Here is a 20,985-nt window from a genome sequence, read left to right as displayed (position 1 = left end):
CTAGTGTTTGCTATGTACAAACAATATTAAATCGTTAAGAAATGCTGTGTGAGATTAGTTTGTCATGTCCTAGATTCATCAAACATAACATGGTAATGTTTACACAGGAGCTTAATAGAAGGGACTGCCTGCGTTTGTACGTACACACTGCTGAAACTAAAGCCAGCATCAAACTGAAGTGGGCTTATCTGGTACTTCAGAATCTCATGTGCAAAAAAGTAATACATTTTTAATCGAGTGCATTTAACATCACAACATACTTTAGTCATACATGTTGATGTATGGCAAGGACAAAGACATGGATGCAGGCCCTGAACCTACAGTGCAGTCACACCCCTTGACTTTTTCCACATTGTTACGTTACCTTATTCTAAACTGGATGAAATAAAATAAACTCAATTGCCCATAATTAAAGTGAAAACATACCGTATTCACATAAGGATTCAGAACTTTTGTCATGAGACTCAATTGAGCTCAGGTGCATCCTGTTTCCATTGATCATCCTTGAGCAATTTCTACAACTTGATTGAGTCCACCTGTGGTAAATTTGTTGGACAGGATTTGGAAAGGCACACCCGTCTATATAAAGTCCCACAGTTGACAGAGCAAAAACCAAGTCATGAGGTCGAAGAAATTGTCCGTGGAGCTCCGAGACAGGATTGTGTCGAGGCACAAATCTGGGGAAGGGTACCAAAACATTTCTGCAGCATTAAAGATCCCCAAGAACACATTGGCCTCCATTCTTAAAATGGAAGTTTGGAACCACCAAGACTCTTTCTAGAGCTGGCCGCCCAGCCAAACTGACCAATCGGAGAAGGGCATTGGTCAGGGAGGTGACCAAGAACCCGATGACTATTTAATCCATATTAGAATAAGGCTGTAACGTAATCTGGAAAAGTTCATGGGGTCTAAATACTTTGAATGCACGGTATGTGTTTAGGTGCAGTATATTCATGTACTGGCAAGAGGAAGACTGCTGAAGCACCTTCCACCCTTGTCGTACTTGAGTTGAATGCAATGCCATCTCTGACCAACATTCTTTCTTTGGAATTAATTATCTGCTGGAGGTGAACTGTGCTGTAGGGATGAGATTGGTAATGTGCGTGGTCCCTGGGAGCTGGGAAGGATCTTGCAAGGCCATCTCAGTTAAGTGGGACCCCATAGCTGGAGCTTCTCTTAATCTCAGTCTGTCCAATCATCCAGCGCACACCAACCGACACTGAGAATGGAATAGAGGAATGTGATGAACATACTGTATGCTGAGGCGAATATTATGAAATCTGTGGTTACAGTATCCAGTGGAAATGTTTGACCAACTTTTTCAACGGTATGATGTGCCAACACTATCGTGTAGGCGATACCAACCAATATTATTCAGTACTTTCCAAGAGGAAGGAACAATCGGTTCTCGCTGTTGATCAGTTTCAAAATATTTGGTAAACAATGGATAAGATTGAGAATGTACTATCAAAAATACCTTTAAGCAAGAGTTAGTCACACCTGTCACAAAGCGGCCCTGGTTGTAGGCGAGTTGTCACGAATAAGGAAACAGGGCTTGCAGTTGATGTACGACGCCACCTGGCGGCCATGTTGGAAGACCACCGCATGAATTATTCTGACTACAGCGGAGTGACTGCCTAAAACTAGTTGATTCATCACCACAGTCCTTTCTGTAGAGTAACAACGCAGCAAAGACAACGGGGGGGGAAATGTTTTCAGATTCGCCGCAATCATGAAACACCGTTGGTGAGAAGTCACAAGAACTGTCAGAAAAGTTAGGAAACCATCTGACCGTCAAGCCCTCAATCCAAACAGCTGTCAGTAACAGGCCTGCTACTGTACGATCAATTCATCACTGGTAAATCAAGTCAGATTTTCGAGTTTAGTTTAGCTGTTATGCTAACAACACTAAGTTAAACAATTAGACTGCAAGCTAGCGGTTAGCAAGTGTCACGTGAGTTTAACATTTTGGAGAAGCCATTTATCACCATAAAGGCACCTTTGTTATAAAGGATTGCGTGCCTCCATCGCATTTGCAGATGAATGTAAGCCTACTATTCCTGATGTAGATTGGATAGAGAATTTAGGCTAATAAAACGCATAGGTTTATAGGCCATATCAGAGACGTTTCCTTTGTACGGGTTTTTATTTCACCAGGTAGGCCAGTTGAGAACAAGTTCTCGTTTACAACTGCGACCTGGTCAAGATAAAGTAAAGCAGTGCGACGAAAACAGAGTTAAACATGGAATAAACAAAACGTGCAGTCAATAATACAATAGAAACATCTGTATACAGTGTGTGCAAATGGAGTAAGAGGGTAAAGTGGCCTTTGATAAACAATTCAACTACACATGATTTACCCATACGAGGAGAAAAGGAAAGTGCAGTATGCTGTAAATAATGCGTCCAAAATACCAGTCTCAAAACTGCAATCTTTTTTTTGTAAGGGTGGATAAATTAGCAGAATTGTGTTTTTAATACGATGGTAGTCCAGGCCTACTCTACTAAACACTGACAACAGATGAATAAAAACGACCTTGTCTTGAATGCAACCAGCTTGTCAAAAGTTTTTTTTTTTTTTTTGCATTTATAGATAACCTTCTGCCTAAATTCTAATCTACGAAATGTCATGACGTTAATGTGACAATAGCTGGATTCCTTCTAGCCATGACCATGAAAAGGGTAGACGCAAACTGTACAATATGACCTACATATGGAGATCATAGTTGTCCAAAACAATAAAATAAAAATCATCCAGTGATTATCATGATTATTCATGAGGGAAAATGTATGGACATTACAGGGCAAAGACCTCAATGTGCAAAGACAACCTGCTGTGTGACTGACTATTTGTTCCAGTCCAACAATACATTTAATCTTTATGACAAACACCTGAATTAATTAGTCTTAACATCAGGTGTGCTTTTCATTTGTTTATGTACTGTAGGTTCACCAGCTGACCTCAAGACACCCATGTGGATGGGATTCCCACTGAAGATGAAATGCTACAGCATCAGTTTCTACTACTTGGTCACTTTCCAGATATGAAAAGGAGACAACCCTCAATTATACGAGATGGTTGTCATATGCTGTGGTTAACCTGAATGATTCTGTTGTGCCATTTGAGTAGAGCATCTTCACCTCGCCGTCATGACAAGTCCATGCTAGGTAAAGCTCCGCCTTAACTCAGTTCACGATGGCAACACCCATCCGTAGCACGCGCTCCAGCAGGTGTATCTCACTGATCATCCCTAAAGCCAACACCTCATTCGGCCGCCTTTCGTTCCAGTACTCTGCTGCCTGTGACTGGAACGAATTGCAAAAATCGCTGAAGTTGGAGACCTTTATCTCCCTCACCAACTTCAAACATCAGCTATCTGAGCAGCTAACTGATCGCTGCAGGTGTACATAGTCTATTGGTAAATAGCCCACCCATTTTCACCTACCTCATCCCCACAGTTTTTATTTATTTACTTTTCTGCTCTTTTGCACACCAATATCTCTACCTGTACATGACCATCTGATCATTTATCACTCCAGTGTTAATCTGCAATATTGTAATTCTTCACCTACCTCCTCATGCCTTTTGCACACATTGTATATAGACTCCCCTTTTTTTTCTACTGTGTTATTGACTTGTTAATTGTTTACTCCATGTGTAACTCTTGTCTGTTCACACTGCTATGCTTTATCTTGGCCAGGTCGCAGTTGCAAATGAGAACTTGTTCTCAACTAGCCTACCTGGTTAAATAAAAGGTGAAATAAATAAAAAAAAAATGACAAAAGTGCCCCCTTAAACCATATGAATATATCAAATGTAATGTGCAACATGTAAAAGACTTGTTGATATTATTGTCTGGGTGAAATTAATCGTCTCATCTCTGCAGAGACGCGCACCATTGAATAAAAGTATTTCTTATAGCCAACTATTTTATTTCTTTACAAGTTAAACACATTTCGCATAGACAATGTAATTGTGGTAGTCTTAGGCTAACCATCATTATCACAGTGCCACTCAGCTGTTCTGAGAAAAGTATCTGGCATTGGACTTGGTATTTGTGTGTTGTAAGCTAATGATCACATCTCACCACCTAGATTACAAGGGTTGGATTTGAACCAAAGCATGTACAAAATCCAGTATAAGATTAGCCTCATATACATTTTCTAATGGTATGGTTTTTAAATTGATAACATAGCTGAACAATATGTAAACAGTGTGGGAATTAAGCTATTCTTTGCTTCAGATGCAATGTCAAGGGGTGCATAGCAAATGCCCATAAGGATAATGCCAGTGGTTCCAAACTCAAGTCCTTGAGTACCCCAACAGTACAGTTTTATTGTAGCCCCAGACAAACACTGGATTCAACTTGTCAACTAAATCATCAGGCCCTCTGAGTTGAATCAGGTATGTTTGTCTGGGGCTACAACAATGTGTGCCGTTGGGGGAAGTGGAGGACGGGGGTTGGGATCCACTGCTGCATGCCATTATGAGCTACAAAATGGGTTCACATGGCTGATATCCTGAGAAATAGTGATAGTCAAATACAACTTATTGTAGAATTTATGACTGAACAAAAAGGTCATGATCATTTGAGAATACAACAGAATTGTGATCTGTGATTAATCAACACTAGTTCATCTTGAAAAATAATTTCATTAAAACAAGTTTAAATACAGCTTACTTGCACAGTTTGAAATTATATGATTGTTGATTCTGTGTTGATTCTTTGAAGATGAAAATGTCTAACCTTCACATGTAAGTTAACAGTTGTTACTAAAACAATGCCAGGTGAAGAAAAATAAATGTCCATCTCCACTGCAATGGAGGTTGGTGGCACTGTAAATGGGGAGAACAGGCTCATGGTAACAGCTGGAGTGGAATGGTATCAAGTACATGGTTTCCATGTGTTTGATGCCATTCCATTCACTTAGTTCCAGGCATTATTATGAGCGGTTCTCCCCTCCACTGCTCCCTGATCTACAGTGGGGAGCACACTTGATTATTAACTACTTAGGTTTGACACATTGAATCAGGTGTTAGTACTGGAACAGAAGCCTGCATCCCCAGCAGGGTTGCCCTGCTCCAGTAGTAAAATGTTTATACATGTGTCACTTTCAAACTATTTTTGCTAACATACTGTAGGTATACATAATCCATGGCATACAAGGATGTACCGGTACTCTCTTGGGACATTCATCTGCAGACGGATCCATAGCGCTCTGTAGCTGAGGACAGAAAACATCAAAGAAACAGGCTTCATTGTACTCTAATTAGACAGCACTGAACATTATGTTGAAATATCTCTGTCCTCAGTTTCTTGCTAGGGATTCCCACAAAGGTCCTTGCCCTATCCAGAGTAGCCTACTCTCCCTTCTCTGACAGCTGGAACAGCTAGCTAATCCTTTCACCCTCTATGGCTGTAGCTAGCAAACTGGTGATATTTAATTCACGTAGCTAGCTACACAGTATGTAATGCTAGCTAACATTATGTTAGCCTGCACACTAAGTTTCTGTTGCAAACTAGCTAGCTAATAACACGATTTTTTATAAATTTCAAAATATATTTACTTACTTGAATAAGTTCTCCCACTGCCTCCATTTTCTGGGTCCTTAGAAAAACGAAATAATGGGCAATCTTCCCGAAGTTTTTGGTGGTAGCAAAACGCAGCTAGCCGTGTGCACGACTGAAGGAATTCCAACATGGCGCTTGGTATGGTTGCTAGGTGATTTGTGACGCAACTGCAAGCCCTCTATAGTGAACTTGAATAATTTTGGTCTCAAGGGACAGATTTGGCTCGGGGGCCACTAGTTGATGACCTCTGAAATATATACCCATAAGACCAACCTGCAGAGCAGAAGGCCACAGTGGCCAGTATGGTGAGAATAGACCCAGAGAGGACCAGCTGGACCAGGAGGAGGTAGAGGGGGTATAGGAGAAGGCAGGTCCAGCCTATCCAGTTGATTAGGGCCCAGGGTCCACGCAGAGGTGTGACTACAGGGCCAGGGAAACATCCAGTGTGGCTGTAGTCCTCCTGGAACTGGTCCTAGAAGCACAATACATGAGCACATCATAACCTAACCTAACAAACAGGAGCATAGTCCATTGGCTTCACTGCCATAACCACAAGGAAGTGGGAAGGGAGGGGTTCAAAGTCCTTAAAGCTGTCTTTTTGTATGTCTGATATAGTATGTCAATATGTCTTTTTGTGAATCTCTTTAATGCAGTGCAATTTAGTACTAATCTAAATGGGCCAAAGGTACATGTTCCAGATTGTGCATGTGCTGCTCCCATGTTGTGTTGCTGCCTTGCTATGTTGTGGTTGTAGGTCTCTATGTAGTGTTGTTGTGATGAGTGTTTTGTCCTACATTTATATTCTATTTAAATAAATAAAAATGAATCCTAGGCCCCCGTCCTCGCAGGAGGCCGTTTGCCAGGCCGTCATTGTAAATAAGAATGTGTTCTTAATGGACTTGCCTCGTTAAATAGAATAATAATACATTGATGAAAGTGTTTGAGTCGTAACTTGGTGAAATCATTTGTTTTAAATGGACCATTTTAACAGTCTCCAAGAGCACATGTTCAAATTGATTAAAAAAAATAAAGTTCCCATCTCAGGAGGTTAAATAAAATGTTTTATATGGTGTGCCAAAGTGCCAAATAAAGTAACAGGGTTAAAATCAGCCATAAATCCCCCTGGGACGGGGAATGGAAACTTTGTGCAACGGAGTGGCAATTGAATGAAAGCTTCACAAAAGGGTTTTAATTGTTAAAACATTTCTAGCCCGTCTATCTATCTATGGGTAACAGGGTTAACATGTTATGCTCAACTGGCTCAGTTTCCCACCCAAAAAATGTCCAAAAAGAGTAGAATCAGCTTTTACACTATGATCTCACTATTCGATGTTCAATGGAAAACTTTTTTTTTTAAAGGAATAGTTTCACCATATTAAAGCGAGAGTTCAGGTCACTTAACAGGGTTGACCAGAAAATGAAGGACAGACATAAATGCTGAATGTTGGCACTTTAGCAAGCCTTTATTCATATTTAAAAAAAATCATATTTACTGAATTCGCCATGTGGTCTATATTAAAAGGGCACATAATTTAATAAAACATGCTTTTAAAATCCAATACTCGTGCACAATTTCCAATTAAAATATCAAAGGGACGCAAGAGGCACTTGTAGAATGATCTGGCAATTTACATAATATAAAAAGTGTAAATTAAGAGTTTGAGCTTAGTCCTTGGTGCTTACTGCGCTCCAAAGAGCTGGCTGTTCAAAAAATAAAGCTCTATCTAATCTAATCCAGATGCATGACACTATAAGAATAAAATTAATCAAAGTAACAGGGGCCAGTTTATCAGAAAGAGTTTGGTGCAATGTTTGTGTATGAAACATTGGGGACAGAACAAATTTATAATGTGAAGAGTAGGTATTGACATTAAACTAATTTAAATGGAGAGTTTTAGCTTTGCCCTTGTTTTTATTCCTTTAATAGTGAACAAATAGATGCAAACTCTGCACCTTGTGCAAATGCTTAGTTGGTAAGTCTGGTCCATAGTGTGAGCTCTCTCCTCAATTATAACACTACCTTCTCCTGGTAGAGTTTGTGAAGCCAGGAAGAACATTCAGCCTCATCCTCTGGCACGGACTCCAGAGGGATTCTCCTAGAGACGGGTGAGGCAGAAGAAAGAGACGGGTGAGGCAGAAGAAAGAGACGGGTGAGGCAGAAGAAAGAGACGGGTGAGGCAGAAGAAAGAGACGGGTGAGGCAGAAGAAAGAGACGGGTGAGGCAGAAGAAAGAGACGGGGGAGGCAGAAGAGAGCAGAGACAGGGAGGCTTTCAGGATTTCAGCTGTCCAATTCAATTCTATAGAACTTTATGGTCCATTAAAATACACTGAAAAAATATAAACATAACAAGTGTTGTTCCCATGTTTCATGAGCTGAAATAAAAGATCCCAGAAATGTTCCATACGCTCAAAAAGCTAATTTCTCTAAAATGTTGAACACATTTGGTTACATCCCTGTTAGTGACCATTTCTCCTTTGCCAAGATAATCCATCCACTTGACAGGTGTTGCATATCAAGAAGCTGATTAACAGAATCATTATTACAGTTGCACCTTGTGCTGGGGACAATAAAAGTCCACTAAAATGTGCACACAATTCAACAGATCTGAAGTTGAAGGAGAGTGCAATTGGCATGATTACTGCAGTTATGTCCACCAAAGCTGTTGCCAGAGAATGTAATGTTTATTTCTCTACCATAAGCCGACTGCAATGTAATTTTAGATAATTTGGCAGTACGTCCAACCGGCCTCACAACCCCAGACCACATGTATGGTGTTGTGTGGGCAAGCGGTTTGCTGATGTCAACGTTGTGAACGGAGTGCCCCATGGTGACGGTGGGGTTATGGCATGGGCAGGCATAAGCTACCGTGATGAGATCCTGAGGCCCATTGTCGTGCCATTCCTCTGCCACCATCCCCTCATGTTTCAGCAGGATACTTCATTTTTTTATGACCTTTATTTAACTAGGCAATCAGTTAAGACCAAATTCTTATTAATAATGACAGCCTAGGAACAGTGGGTTAAATCCCTTGTTCAAGGGTAGAACGATAGATTTTTTACCTTGTCAGCTCAGAGATTCTATCTAGCAACTAGGCTACCTGCCGCCCCAAAGCACGGGTTCATGTCGTAAGTATCTGTACACAATTCCTGGAAACTGAAAATGTCCCAATTCTTCCATGGCCTGCATACTCACCAAACATGTCACATATTGAGCATGTTTGGGATGCTCTGGATCTACATGTATGACATCATATTCCAGTTCCCACCAATATGCAGCAACTTCACACAGCCATTGAACAAGAATGGAACAACATTCCACAATCAACAGCCAGATCAACTCTATGCGAAGGAGAGGTGTCTGGCTGCATGAGGCAAATGGTGGGCACACCAGATACTGACTGGGTTTCTGAACCATGCCCCCACCTTTAAGGTATCTGTGACCAACAGTTTCATATCCGTGTTCCCAGTCGTGAAATCCAGATTAGGGCCTAATGAATTTATTTCAATTGACTGATTTCCTCATATAAACTTCAAGTCAGCAAAATCTTTGAAATTGTTGAATGTTACGTTTATATTTTTGTTCAGTATTAGTCCAATAAACCAATATAAGGGGCTTGAGATCAGTGAGTTTAGCCTCTAACTAATGGCCATCTCAGGTTCCACTCAGCCAAGCTTGCGATAGAAAATGCAGGCTGAAATGAATTATTATATACCTTATGTATAAATCTGGATGATATTTTTTCCCGTTGATAACTCCCAGCAAGGTTGGTGTTTCGTTGTTTCTGAAATTTAGTGTACAACAGTAGACCGCAGCAACTGAAGGGGTAACAGACACAAAAACATTAAGTTGTCAAAAGATCATTGGCATCAGTCTTTATCCAAAATAATGGGGATATACAATCATGAGTCATGACATGTGTAGCATTTGGTCATTCTGGGGCTCCCAGGGGTTCCGTACCTGTCCCTCGGAGGTTCTGGACGGCTACCCAGAAGCCCTTGGTCCTGGGCAGGAGGTGGTGTTTGAGTTTAGGCAGGCCTTTCTTCTCTGCCACCTCCATACTGATCTGATGCTTCTCCTCTGTGAAGCGTGTTCCCTCACAGTGGAGCAGGAACTGGCACACAGAGATTCGCTGTAGTGTCAATGCTGTGTTTTGACTGACCAACCAACCGGCATACTCAGGTTTACAAGGTGAGTATCATTATATTCTCACGTTATCCTTCCTAGACTTGTGACAATATTGATTGTGTCGATCAACACAATCTTATAAATTAACAACCATACTGCATATGCATGTTTACATAGTTGCAAAGAAAGTTTGGAATAAGGAGTTTGATAAGACCTGTTATATCCTCTCGAACTATAAAATGCCCAGTCAACTTTTGACTATTAAGTGTCATTATTGATTGTGTTCATGGCTCACCCAGAACTTCTCGGGGTAATCCCGTAGGTTCTGAAGACTCTGGACAAAGCTCCTCTTATCTTCCTCCCACTTCCTCTTAATAAACACCATTTCCAGGAAGTACCACATCCAGCCAATCACAGGCAGGTACGACAACTCTTTCTTGGCTAAACATTTGGAGGCCTGGAAAGGGAAAGATTGTTCAAACACATTAACACAGAGGGCATCAAACAACGTCTGAAAATCTTAGTCTCTTCTCAGTCTTTATACAATTCCTTGCTTCCCACCTTCGACAGTATTGGAGGACAATTTCCAAGGTCCCTCCCATTGGACGTTCTTCTCCAATGCGTTTTGAGAAGGAGATAATGAGAGAGGATACGAGGAATCTAAGACCGATGAATTGAGAAAAATCCCTGTTCTCTTACCCCAAGGACCCCGAATCTGTCACAGAAGGTCCAGCCACACAGAAAGTCTATTTCAAAGTTGTGGTTAAGGACGACGATGGCGTTCTCTTTGCCGTAGAATTGGTAGTCCGCTGGGTCTGTGTAGAAAGTTACTTCAGTGCCAGACCACCACTCTAGGAGAGCCACAGACTCTGGGGAACACACAACATGACATTAACATAACACAGCACAACCTAGCAGAGCATAACCTAGCAGAGCGTAACCTAGCAGAGCCTAACCTAGCAGAGCGTAACCTAGCAGAGCACAACCTAGCAGAGCACAACCTAGCAGAGCATAACCTAGCAGAGCATAACCTAGCAGAGCCTAACCTAGCAGAGCCTAACCTAGCAGAGCCTAACCTAGCAGAGCGTAACCTAGCAGAGCACAACCTAGCAGAGCACAACCTAGCAGAGCACAACCTAGCAGAGCACAACCTAGCAGAGCATAACCTAGCAGAGCATAACCTAGCAGAGCATAAATAAGAGACCACTGTGTCAGCAGCCACAGTAACTTTATATTTCAGTTATTGCACAAAAGTTAGAGTATAGCCCCTGCAGCATCAGTTAAGTGAAACAATAGTGAAATCCTACTATATCCTATATCCTACTCACGGCTGGTGAGGGAATATCCCAGTTTACAGTTGATCCTCCGGGCCAGCTGCTTGTTGATTGGCCAGAGGGGCAGAGTGCAGATCTGTAATAGGTTGACCAGGAGACCGCTGACCAAGAACCCATAGCAGATGATCAGGTGACACAAAAACTGCCCCTTCAACCACTGTACCAGACCCATCTACAGGGGAGGAAATGAGGAGTTTATTAGGCATAATAAAGATATAGTTGATGCACAGCAGGTGACATAGGAACCACTGCACCAGCCCCAACTTTCCATTGGAAGCTAGACCCTGTTGGTATGAAAACAGAAATCTGACCACACCTTCTGCACTGATTGGAAAATGACTTGGTGAAAATCAGCTCATCATTCAGCTGGCCAGTTCTTTCAGATCAGAGGACAGATCTTTGAGACAGCGCCAGACATTTTAGTCATTTAGCAGATGCTCTTATCCAGAGCGATTTACAGGACCAATTAGGATTAAGCACAGACAGATATTTCACCTAGTTTGCTCTGGGATTTAAACCAGTAACCTTTTGGTTATTGGCCCCAACACTCATAACCGACGCCACAGACCGATCCAATCTCGTACAAACATCCAATATCCTGAACAACATACAATAGACAAGTCTGAAAGACAGATATGCAACAATGAGAGAACTTGTAGTTATCAGTACAGGTCTTACTCAAACAGCCAGGATCACCTGAAGCATGCACAGAACAATGTAAACATGCACAGAACAATGTAACATGCACAGAACAATGTAAACATGCACAGAACAATGTAAACATGCAGGAGCTGGCCTACTATGCTCTGCCTACATGCATTTACATAGTGTGTGCATGCTTCTGGAAACAGAAATATGAACACACTACCAGTGTTTTAAGTCTGATTAGTAATACTTTCCTGTGGATATTTTGTCTCCAATTCCCAAAGGGTATGAGGACCAACCACCCAGAAAACCAGTTGAGCAGGTTCCCCAACTGGCTGACCAAATTTGGCCTATGGGTGGTTTTATTTGGCCCCCAAGTTTTTTGAGTAAAAAAAAAAAAAAAAAAAATCAATAAATGTAATTTTGTGTGTGGAATTTTCATTGTTGGACCTAAGACAAAACCCCCCCACCAGAAAATCAGCTCTAAGTCATTTTAGTTAAGAAATCTGTTCAAGTATTCCCACGCATAGAGAGATTTGACGCGATCATATGCAAATGTAAGCAAGTTTTGAAATTATATTTTAGTCAAACATATCCGTTTGGGTTTCTCGCGGTCAATATGCAGTCTACAAATGATTTGTAATTATGTTCCGGCCCCACAACCAAACACACACACACACACACACACACACACACACACACACACACACACACACACACACACACACACATAGTTGATGATCCCTGTGGTGGTGTAAGTTCAAATATTATTTTATTCAACATTCTGTCTTGGAGAAGTCCTGAAATGGACATTTCCAAATAGTTGAACTGCAATATATATTAGACATGAATTGCGAAAGTTAATAAAAAAATAAAAAAACACAAATCGGGCAAAGTTCACCCCACCCTTGCTCCAGAACAGTGGGAACTACCCTTATGACTCATCTCTCGCTCTCCTGACCGAGGCTGACAAAGTGAAGCGCTCTCTGCAGTCCAAAGAGCTGGCTGTTCAAGAAGAAATTCAGCCACTCTTCAATTACACTTTTTCTTCTCTCGCTCTCCTGCCGTCCCAGCTGTATAGAAGTCATTGAGGTTAACTAAGTAAAGACTAAAAGGATCGTGTAGGCCTCCCACTACGATCCATAACAGTTGACAACATACTCATACTAGAATCAGGACAGTCTTGGTCCCAAAAGTCTTGTTTGATAGGAACTTATTGTTCATGTAGAATGATCACAAGCACTCACTGTGTCAAACTTGTTCACGTAGAATGATCACAAGCACTCACTGTGTCAGACTTGTTCACGTAGAATGATCACAAGCACTCACTGTGTCAAACTTGTTCACGTAGAATGATCACAAGCACTCACTGTGTCAGACTTGTTCACGTAGAATGATCACAAGCACTCACTGTGTCAGACTTGTTCATGTAGCATGATCACAAGCACTCACTGTGTCAGACTTGTTCATGTAGAATGATCACAAGCACTCACTGTGTCAAACTTGTTCACGTAGAATGATCACAAGCACTCACTGTGTCAGACTTGTTCACGTAGAATGATCACAAGCACTCACTGTGTCAGACTTGTTCATGTAGCATGATCACAAGCACTCACTGTGTCAGACTTGTTCATGTAGAATGATCACAAGCACTCACTGTGTCAGACTTGTTCATGTAGAATGATCACAAGCACTCACTGTGTCAGACTTGTTCATGTAGAATGATCACAAGCACTCACTGTGTCAGACTTGTTCATGTAGAATGATCACAAGCACTCACTGTGTCAGACTTGTTCATGTAGAATGATCACAAGCACTCACTGTGTCAGACTTGTTCATGTAGAATGATCACAAGCACTCACTGTGTCAGACTTGTTCATGTAGAATGATCACAAGCACTCACTGTGTCAGACTTGTTCATGCACTCACTGTGTCAGACTTGTTCATGTAGAATGATCACAAGCACTCACTGTGTCAGACTTGTTCATGTAGAATGATCACAAGCACTCACTGTGTCAGACTTGTTCATGTAGAATGATCACAAGCACTCACTGTGTCAGACTTGTTCATGTAGAATGATCACAAGCACTCACTGTGTCAGACTTGTTCATGTAGAATGATCACAAGCACTCACTGTGTCAGACTTGTTCACTGCATAAGAACTGGGAATAGGAATCTTCCTGTAGAAAAGGTAACAATTCCCTGTATAATATGTGGTAGCATTGGAAATAGTTGATAGTCCGCAGAACTCACTCAGTTTCACCTCCTAGCTGCTCAACAAGGCACGTCGAGGCAGACTGTTTTTGCACGTACACATGGTCATGAGATTGCAGTCTGACTATACATAGTTGTGTACATATTACCTCAATTGGTGCCCCCACATTGACTCTGTACCCCCGTGTCACATCAGTTTGCAAATAATGTAAAAAATATATTGAGTTAATAAAGCCACATACTCAAGCAAACAAAAGGGACCATGTTTGTAAGGCAGCTTCAAAATGCAGGTGTTTCAGCCTAGCTCAGTGCTTTCTGTGATGGTGGGGCAAGACAGCAGAAAATACAGAGCGTTGCCCTGTGTTTGGCTAAGTGTTCTGTCACTCATGGGGATACTAGCACCACCAAGTCGAAGGGTAGAGCTAGAAAAGTCAAGCCCCTTGGGTGCTGCCATAGAGTTACATTAGAAGTCCCTATCCAAGAACACTCAAGGTAATTAGAAATATATATATATTTTACCTTTATTTAACAAGGCAAGTCAGTTAAGAACAAATTCTTATTTTCAATGACGGCCTAGGAACAGTGGGTTAACTGCCTTGTTCAGGGGCAGAATGACTGATTTTTACCTTGTCAGCTCGGGGATTCGATCTTGCAACCTTTTGGTTACTAGTCCAATACTAACCACTAGGTCAACAGTAGCTTTGATTGGACTGATGTCAATATCATACTTTCAAAATCTTCGCTAGCAGTCATCATCATGAATCAAGTCAATATTTTATTTATTTGACCTTTATTTAACCAGGTAAGCTATTTGAGACCAAGTTCTAATTTACAACTGTGACCTGACCAAGATAAAGCAAAGCGACAGAGTTACACATGGAATAAACAAACATACAATACAAAAAGTCTATATACAGTGAGTGCAAATGAGGTAGGATAAGGGAGGCAAGGCAATAAATAGGCCATAGTGGCGAAATAGTTACAATATAGCAATTAAACACTGGAGTGATCAATGTGTAGAGATACTGGGGTGCAAAGGAGCAAAATAAATAACAGTATGGGGATGAGGTAGTTGGATGGGCTATTTACAAATGGGTATTGTGGGATTCTGTGTTTTACATTATAGCCATTACCATATATATATATGATTAATTATTATCTGATGTTGGCTGTGTGAAGTATCTGCATTTGTGCACTTGAGCATCATCATGAGATTAAACAACTGCTTGCTACATTTACTTGCCTGTTTTTGTGTGTGACAAGAACTGAGTAACATGGTGTGACCTGCATGTTGCAAAACTGTAGATAACAGCCCAGCAGATGCTTTGTCCTTGTGTTTGTATGTAACAATATTGAGCACATGGTGTGACTTGCTGTATCTTACAAAGTTGTGATTAATCAGATATAGGGAGGGGTGGTCATCACGAGGTTTAACTGAGATGGAAAAATACTGAACAACACAATAGCAGGAACTGAGCAACTGTTCTAACTAGGCTGCGATACCAGAACAGTAAGGATCTATACATCGACGGAGGGAGGACTCCAAGAAGCGCCAAGAGGCGGGGACCCGCCTGAGCGCCTGCGATAGGCTGAGCAAGTTTAAACCATGCCCAGCCTCTACTGTGATAGTTCCAACCCGTCTGTTGGCCTATGTCCATCACAGTATAAGAACTGTTTACATACATCCTGTCAGTTCCCTGTTCTGCCCAGCGTGGTATTACAGTGAGCCCATATATACGAAAGTTGCATTTGCCATTTATTACTTAGCTAATTAAAAAAATACAGTATACAATCAGTGACTCATTATCATATTTATCCTGATACCAGATTCGAATTTACACAACTCTAACACTATGTACAGGTGCAGTGATCTGTGAGCTGCTCTGACAGCAGATGCTTAAAGCTAGTGAGGTAGATATGAGTCTCCAGCTTCATTGATTTTTGCAGTTTGTTCCAGTCATTGGCAGCAGAGAACTGGAAGGACAGGCGGCCGAATGAGGAATTGGCTTTGGGGGTGACCAGTGAAATATACTTGCTGGAGCGTGTGCTATGGGTGGGTGCTGCTATGGTGACCAGTGAGCTGAGATAAGCCGGGGCTTTACCTAGCAAAGACTTGTAGATGACCTGGAGCCAGTGGATTTGGCAACGAATATGAAGCGAAGGCTAGCCAACGAAAGCATTCAGGTCGCAGTGGTGGGTAGTATATGGGGCTTTGGTGACAAAATGGATGACACTGTGATAGCAAATTGGACGCAGTCTGAGTAGAGTGTTGGAGGAGATTTTGTAAATTACGTCGCCAAAGTCAAGGATCGGTAGGATAGTCAGTTTTACGAGGGTATTATTGCCAGCATGAGTGAAGGATGCTTTGTTGCGAAATAGGAAGCCGATTCTAGATTTAATTTTGGATTGGAGATGCTTAATGAGAGTCTGGAAGGAGAGTTTACAGTCTAACCAGACACCTAGGTATTTGTAGTTGTCCACATATTCTAAGTCAGAACCTTCCAAAGTAGTGATGCAGGACGGGTGGGCAGGTGCGGGCAGCGATCGTTTGAAGAGCATGCATTTAGTTTTACTTGTATTTAAGAGCAGTTGGAGGCCACGGAAGGAGGCCACTAAAGGAGAGTTGTATGGCATTGAAGTTCGTCTGGAGGTTAGTTAACACAGTGTCTAAAGGGCCAGAAGTATACAGAATGTTGTCGCCTGCGTAGAGGTGGCTCAGAGAATCACCAGCAGCAAGAGCGACATCATTGAGGTCTACAGAGAAAAGAGTCGGCCAGAGAATTGAACCCTGTAGCATCCCCATAGAGACTGCCAGTGGTCCGGACAACAGGCCCTCTGTATTGTCTCTTATCGATGGTGGTTATGATATAGTTTAGGACCTTGAGCGTGGCTGAAGTGCACCCATGACTAGCTCAGAAACCAGATTGCATATCAGAGAAGGTACGGTGGGATTCGAAATGGTGGGTGATCCGTTTGTTAACTTGGCTATCAAAGACCTTGGAAAGGCAGGGTAGGATAGATATAGGTCTGTAGCAGTTTGGGGTCTAGAGTGTCTCCCTCTTTGAAGAGGGGGATGACCGCAGCTTTCCAATCTTTGGGGATCTCAGACGATACGAAAGAAAGGTTGAACAGGCTAGTAATGGGGGTTGCAACAATTTTAGAAGGATAGGGTCTAGATTGTCTAGCAAAGCTGATTTTGCAGCACTTTCAGAACATCAGCTATCTGGATTTGTGTGAAGGAGAAATTGGGGACGCTTGAGCAAGCTGCTGTTGGGGGTGCAGGGCAGTTGACCGGGGTAGGGGTAGCCAGGTGGAAAGCATGGCCAGCCGTAGAAAAATGCTTATTTATCACGGATTTATCGGTGGTGAGAGTATTTCCTAGCCTCAGTGCAGTGGGCAACTGGGAGGAGGTTCTCTTATTCTCCATGGACTTTACAGTGTCCCAGAACTTCTTGGAGTTTGTGCTACAGGACGCAATTTTCTGTTTGAAAAAGCTAGCCTTTGCTTTCCTAACTGCATGTGTATATTGGTTCCTAACTTACCTGAAAAGTTGCACATCGCGGGGGGCTATTCGATGCTAATGCATTACACCACAGGATGTTTTTGTGCTGGTCAAGGGCAGTCAGGTCTGGAGTGAACCAAGGGCTATATCTGTTCCTGGTTCTACATTTTTTGAATGGGGCATGCTTATTGAAGATTGTGAGGAAAGCACTTTTAAAGAATAACCAGGCATCCTCTACTGACGGAATGAGATCATTATCCGATCGATTAGGTCGATTAGAAAGGCCTGCTCACTGAAGTGTTTTAGGGAGCATTCGACAGTGATGAGTGGTGGTCGTTTGACCGCAGACCCATCACCGATGCAGGCAATGAGGCAGTGATTGCCGAGATCCTGGTTGAAGACAGCATAGGTGTATTTGGAGGGCAGGTTGGTTAGGATGATATCTATGAGGGTGCCCGTGTTTACGGATTTGGGGTTGTACCTGGTAGGTTCATTGATAATTTGTGTGAGATTGAGGGCATCAAGCTTAGATTGTAGGATGGCCGGGGTGTTAAGCATGTCCCAGTTTAGGTCACCAAACAGCACGAGCACTGAAGATAGATGGGGGGCAATCAATTCACATATGGTGTCCAGAGCACAGCTGGGGGCAGAAGGTGGTCTATAGCAAGCGGCAAAAGTAACAGAATTGTTTCTGGAAAGGTGGATTAAAAAAAATAGAAGCTCAAATTGTTTGGGCACAGACCTGGATAGTAAGACAGAACTCTGCAGGCTAACTCCGCCCCCTTTGGCAGTTCTAGTTTAGTGATGCCTCTAGCACGGAGATGCAGTGCCTTAGACCGCTGCGCCACTTGGGAGCCCATATTTCCATCTCTTAAATTTCACCTACTGTTCCAACTTACTAGTGTAAATGTAGCCTTTAACCTGTTTTTGATAATATTGTAAGAGCTTATGGTCTGCTTATATGCCCCCTTTATTTTCCTACAGTTCTGACTTGGTGTACCGGGAGTACACTGTAAGAACAACCAATGTTCTGATTTCTGTCGCTGTAAATTTCAAAAGTGCTGAACAAATAATTATATTGACTACATCGGTCGTAGCTCCCTCATTAATAATGTCTTAATCTAAATGACGGATGACCTCTTATCCCCTTATGCCATAGTTTGTACATCTCAATTGTCAGTGAAACCACATTTGTTTAAACAAGTCAGCCATGTCAGCTGTTTTTTTGAAAGGCAGTAAATGAGGCCGAATGAACTGTTTCGCTGTCAGACAAGGCTCCGCTGATAGGCAGGTGTAGCAGTGGTAAAGTGTTGGGACAGATTTATGTAGGCCCTAACAGTTTGTGGTCACAGTTTGTCACCGTTATAGTGCAATTATAGTGCAATTAATGTATTGTGGCTTTGCTGGCATGCATCCCACATGGGTTTTTTTGCCCACCAAGATTTACATGTTAAAATCACCACTGCAAATCTCACCTATGCTTTTAGGAAGCATCAGGAAGGGAGATAAATAGTTTTGCATGTTTATAAGCAATATATGTATACAATTCAGTCTCATGGAGTTAGACACAGAACATGAAGAACACCTGCTCTTTCCATGACAGACTGACCAGGTGAATCCAGGTGAAAGCTATGATCCCCTATTGATGTCACTTGTAGATGAAGGGGAGGAGACAGGTCAAAGAAGGATTTTTTAACCTTGAGACATGGATTGTGTATGTGTATTGATTGTGTATTGAAGTGCCTTAAAACGAGGTATGGTAGTAGGTACCAGGGGCACTGGTCTGTGTCAAGAACTGCAACACTGCTTGGTCACACACACACACACACACACACACACACACACACACACACACACACACACACACACACACACACACACACACACACACACACACACACACACACACACACACACACACACACACACACACACACACACACACACACAGGAGTCAACATGGGCCAGCATCTCTGTGGAACATGCCCATGCCCTGACAAATTGAATTGGTTTGTATCTGCAGGGCAATGACATTTAATTAGAGCAAAATTACTTTAAAAAATAAAAGACATTGATTTCAAACTAGAGCCTAAATTATTTATCTCATCAACAGGTTATTTTGGTGGTGATAACATTAATCTCATAAATGATATACTTCAAAGTATATTTCAATGATTGAAATCTTCCAAACTATGGATTTAATTGTAATCAATAATTGTTATGGGTGTAACAATAATCTTACCAAGGACTCTTCCAAGTAGTCTAGTTGTATTATAATAACAATACAGGAGTAGCCTAATATGACAGAGTGGGGGGAAAACACATTTTGAGAACCATAATAAAAGTTTGTTACAGTACCTACCTTGTCCGTTGTCCCTGGCTTTGGTTCCTTTCTGTCAGCGATAAAGCTGTCCAGACACTGACGGAAATGTTGTCTCCAAACTGTCTGTCTGTAGGATTGATCAGAATGAGCATTGAGAGATGTCCTTATGTCCCCAAACTAACTCCTTCAATCTAATTATAGGAACACCCGCCGCCAGAACACCCACCTGACAACACGCCACTTTTATTTGGCATTTTCTCAATTGGTCAAAGTTCACCCTCTCCCGTTTCAAAAGGAGGTGAGGAGAGGACGGAGGAGAGGACGCGAGTAATCGAGAAAATTCAAAATGATTCTCGTCATTCGGGGAGGTTGCATTGGGTTCGCCGACCCTACGTGTTTATTACAGCTGATGTGAGGAAATCCCTCTTGCATGTGCTCGCTGCTGCTGTGTGTAAAAAGTGTAGAAAGTAGAAACTTCTCGTGCGGAAACAATTGGCGGGGTTTATATGACTTTGCCACTTGCCCAGATAATGACAACCCAAACAATGTAGCGCCACTGCTGAACTTTCTGTCTCAACTTTCTATTTCATTATTCGGCCTGTAGCTCCATCTACTGGCTGATTAAGTGTGTTGCATTAATTAAGCGTTTCCTACAGAGCTGTGTGTACTAGGGCTAGGCTTCTACAGTATTTGATCAGCCTATGATATTTAGTAATAGTGTGTTAGTTGACTGCTTCTCTATGTAGCATTCACATGTTATATTACAGTTGGACTTATTTAGAAAACCTTCTAGAACAGTGGCTGACAGCAGAGTGATGGTATGCCTACAGCCTCTCCCTCCATAGTTATTTCCTTGAATCAAGATATCTACATTTAGTGAATCTCTCATTGTTCCAAAAGTAGAAGCAGCGGTCTCATACAAGGCATCTAATAGTGGCATCTGAGAGAGAGCGTGAAGAGAGAAGGCTCGATGCCATGGCCTTGGAATCAAAAAACATCCTCATGAGAGCCAGTAGAGGGTACCAGAGATTTATTAAACAGAGGTTCCTAGAGGTATCCTCAGCCCCAGTTCACAGAGGTTCCTAGTGGTATCCTCAGCCCCAGGTCACAGAGGTTCCTAGAGGTATCCTCAGCCCCAGTTCACAGAGGTTCCTAGAGGTATCCTCAGCCCAGTTCACAGAGGTTCCTAGAGGTATCCCGAGCTTCAGTTCCCAGAGGTTCCTAGTGGTATCCTCAGCCCCAGTTCCCAGAGGTTCCTAGAGGTATC

General features: G+C 42.1%; 1 protein-coding gene across 4 annotated transcripts; it reads right to left on the bottom strand.

Annotated features, from left to right (window-relative positions):
* Positions 1-204: 204 nt before the first annotated feature.
* On the bottom strand, positions 205-19,954 carry LOC118396674 (1-acyl-sn-glycerol-3-phosphate acyltransferase delta-like). 4 transcript variants are annotated; one of them, XM_052514686.1, is made up of 11 exons: positions 19,754-19,954; positions 11,029-11,206; positions 10,400-10,569; positions 9,996-10,157; positions 9,533-9,686; positions 9,288-9,390; positions 7,594-7,669; positions 5,847-6,045; positions 5,574-5,610; positions 5,166-5,226; positions 205-1,219 (listed from the first exon to the last, which is right to left on the bottom strand). In XM_052514686.1, the coding sequence occupies exons 2-11, from the start codon at positions 11,204-11,206 to the stop codon at positions 1,196-1,198; spliced, it is 1,164 nt and encodes a 387-aa protein (XP_052370646.1). In that variant the 5' UTR covers positions 19,754-19,954; the 3' UTR covers positions 205-1,195. The 4 variants fall into 4 exon arrangements, with proteins under 4 accessions (XP_052370646.1, XP_035646920.1, XP_052370647.1 ...); XM_035791027.2 differs by having other exon boundaries at positions 19,758-19,952; XM_052514687.1 differs by lacking the exon at positions 5,574-5,610 and having other exon boundaries at positions 19,758-19,950.
* Between the last annotated feature and the right edge of the window lie 1,031 nt (positions 19,955-20,985).

The sequence above is a fragment of the Oncorhynchus keta genome, unplaced genomic scaffold (assembly GCF_023373465.1).
Source record: "Oncorhynchus keta strain PuntledgeMale-10-30-2019 unplaced genomic scaffold, Oket_V2 Un_scaffold_19327_pilon_pilon, whole genome shotgun sequence".
Taxonomy (NCBI): Eukaryota; Metazoa; Chordata; class Actinopteri; order Salmoniformes; family Salmonidae; genus Oncorhynchus; species Oncorhynchus keta.
The sequence above is the reverse complement of the archived record's forward strand: the minus strand, read 5'-3'. Positions and strand labels throughout refer to the sequence as shown.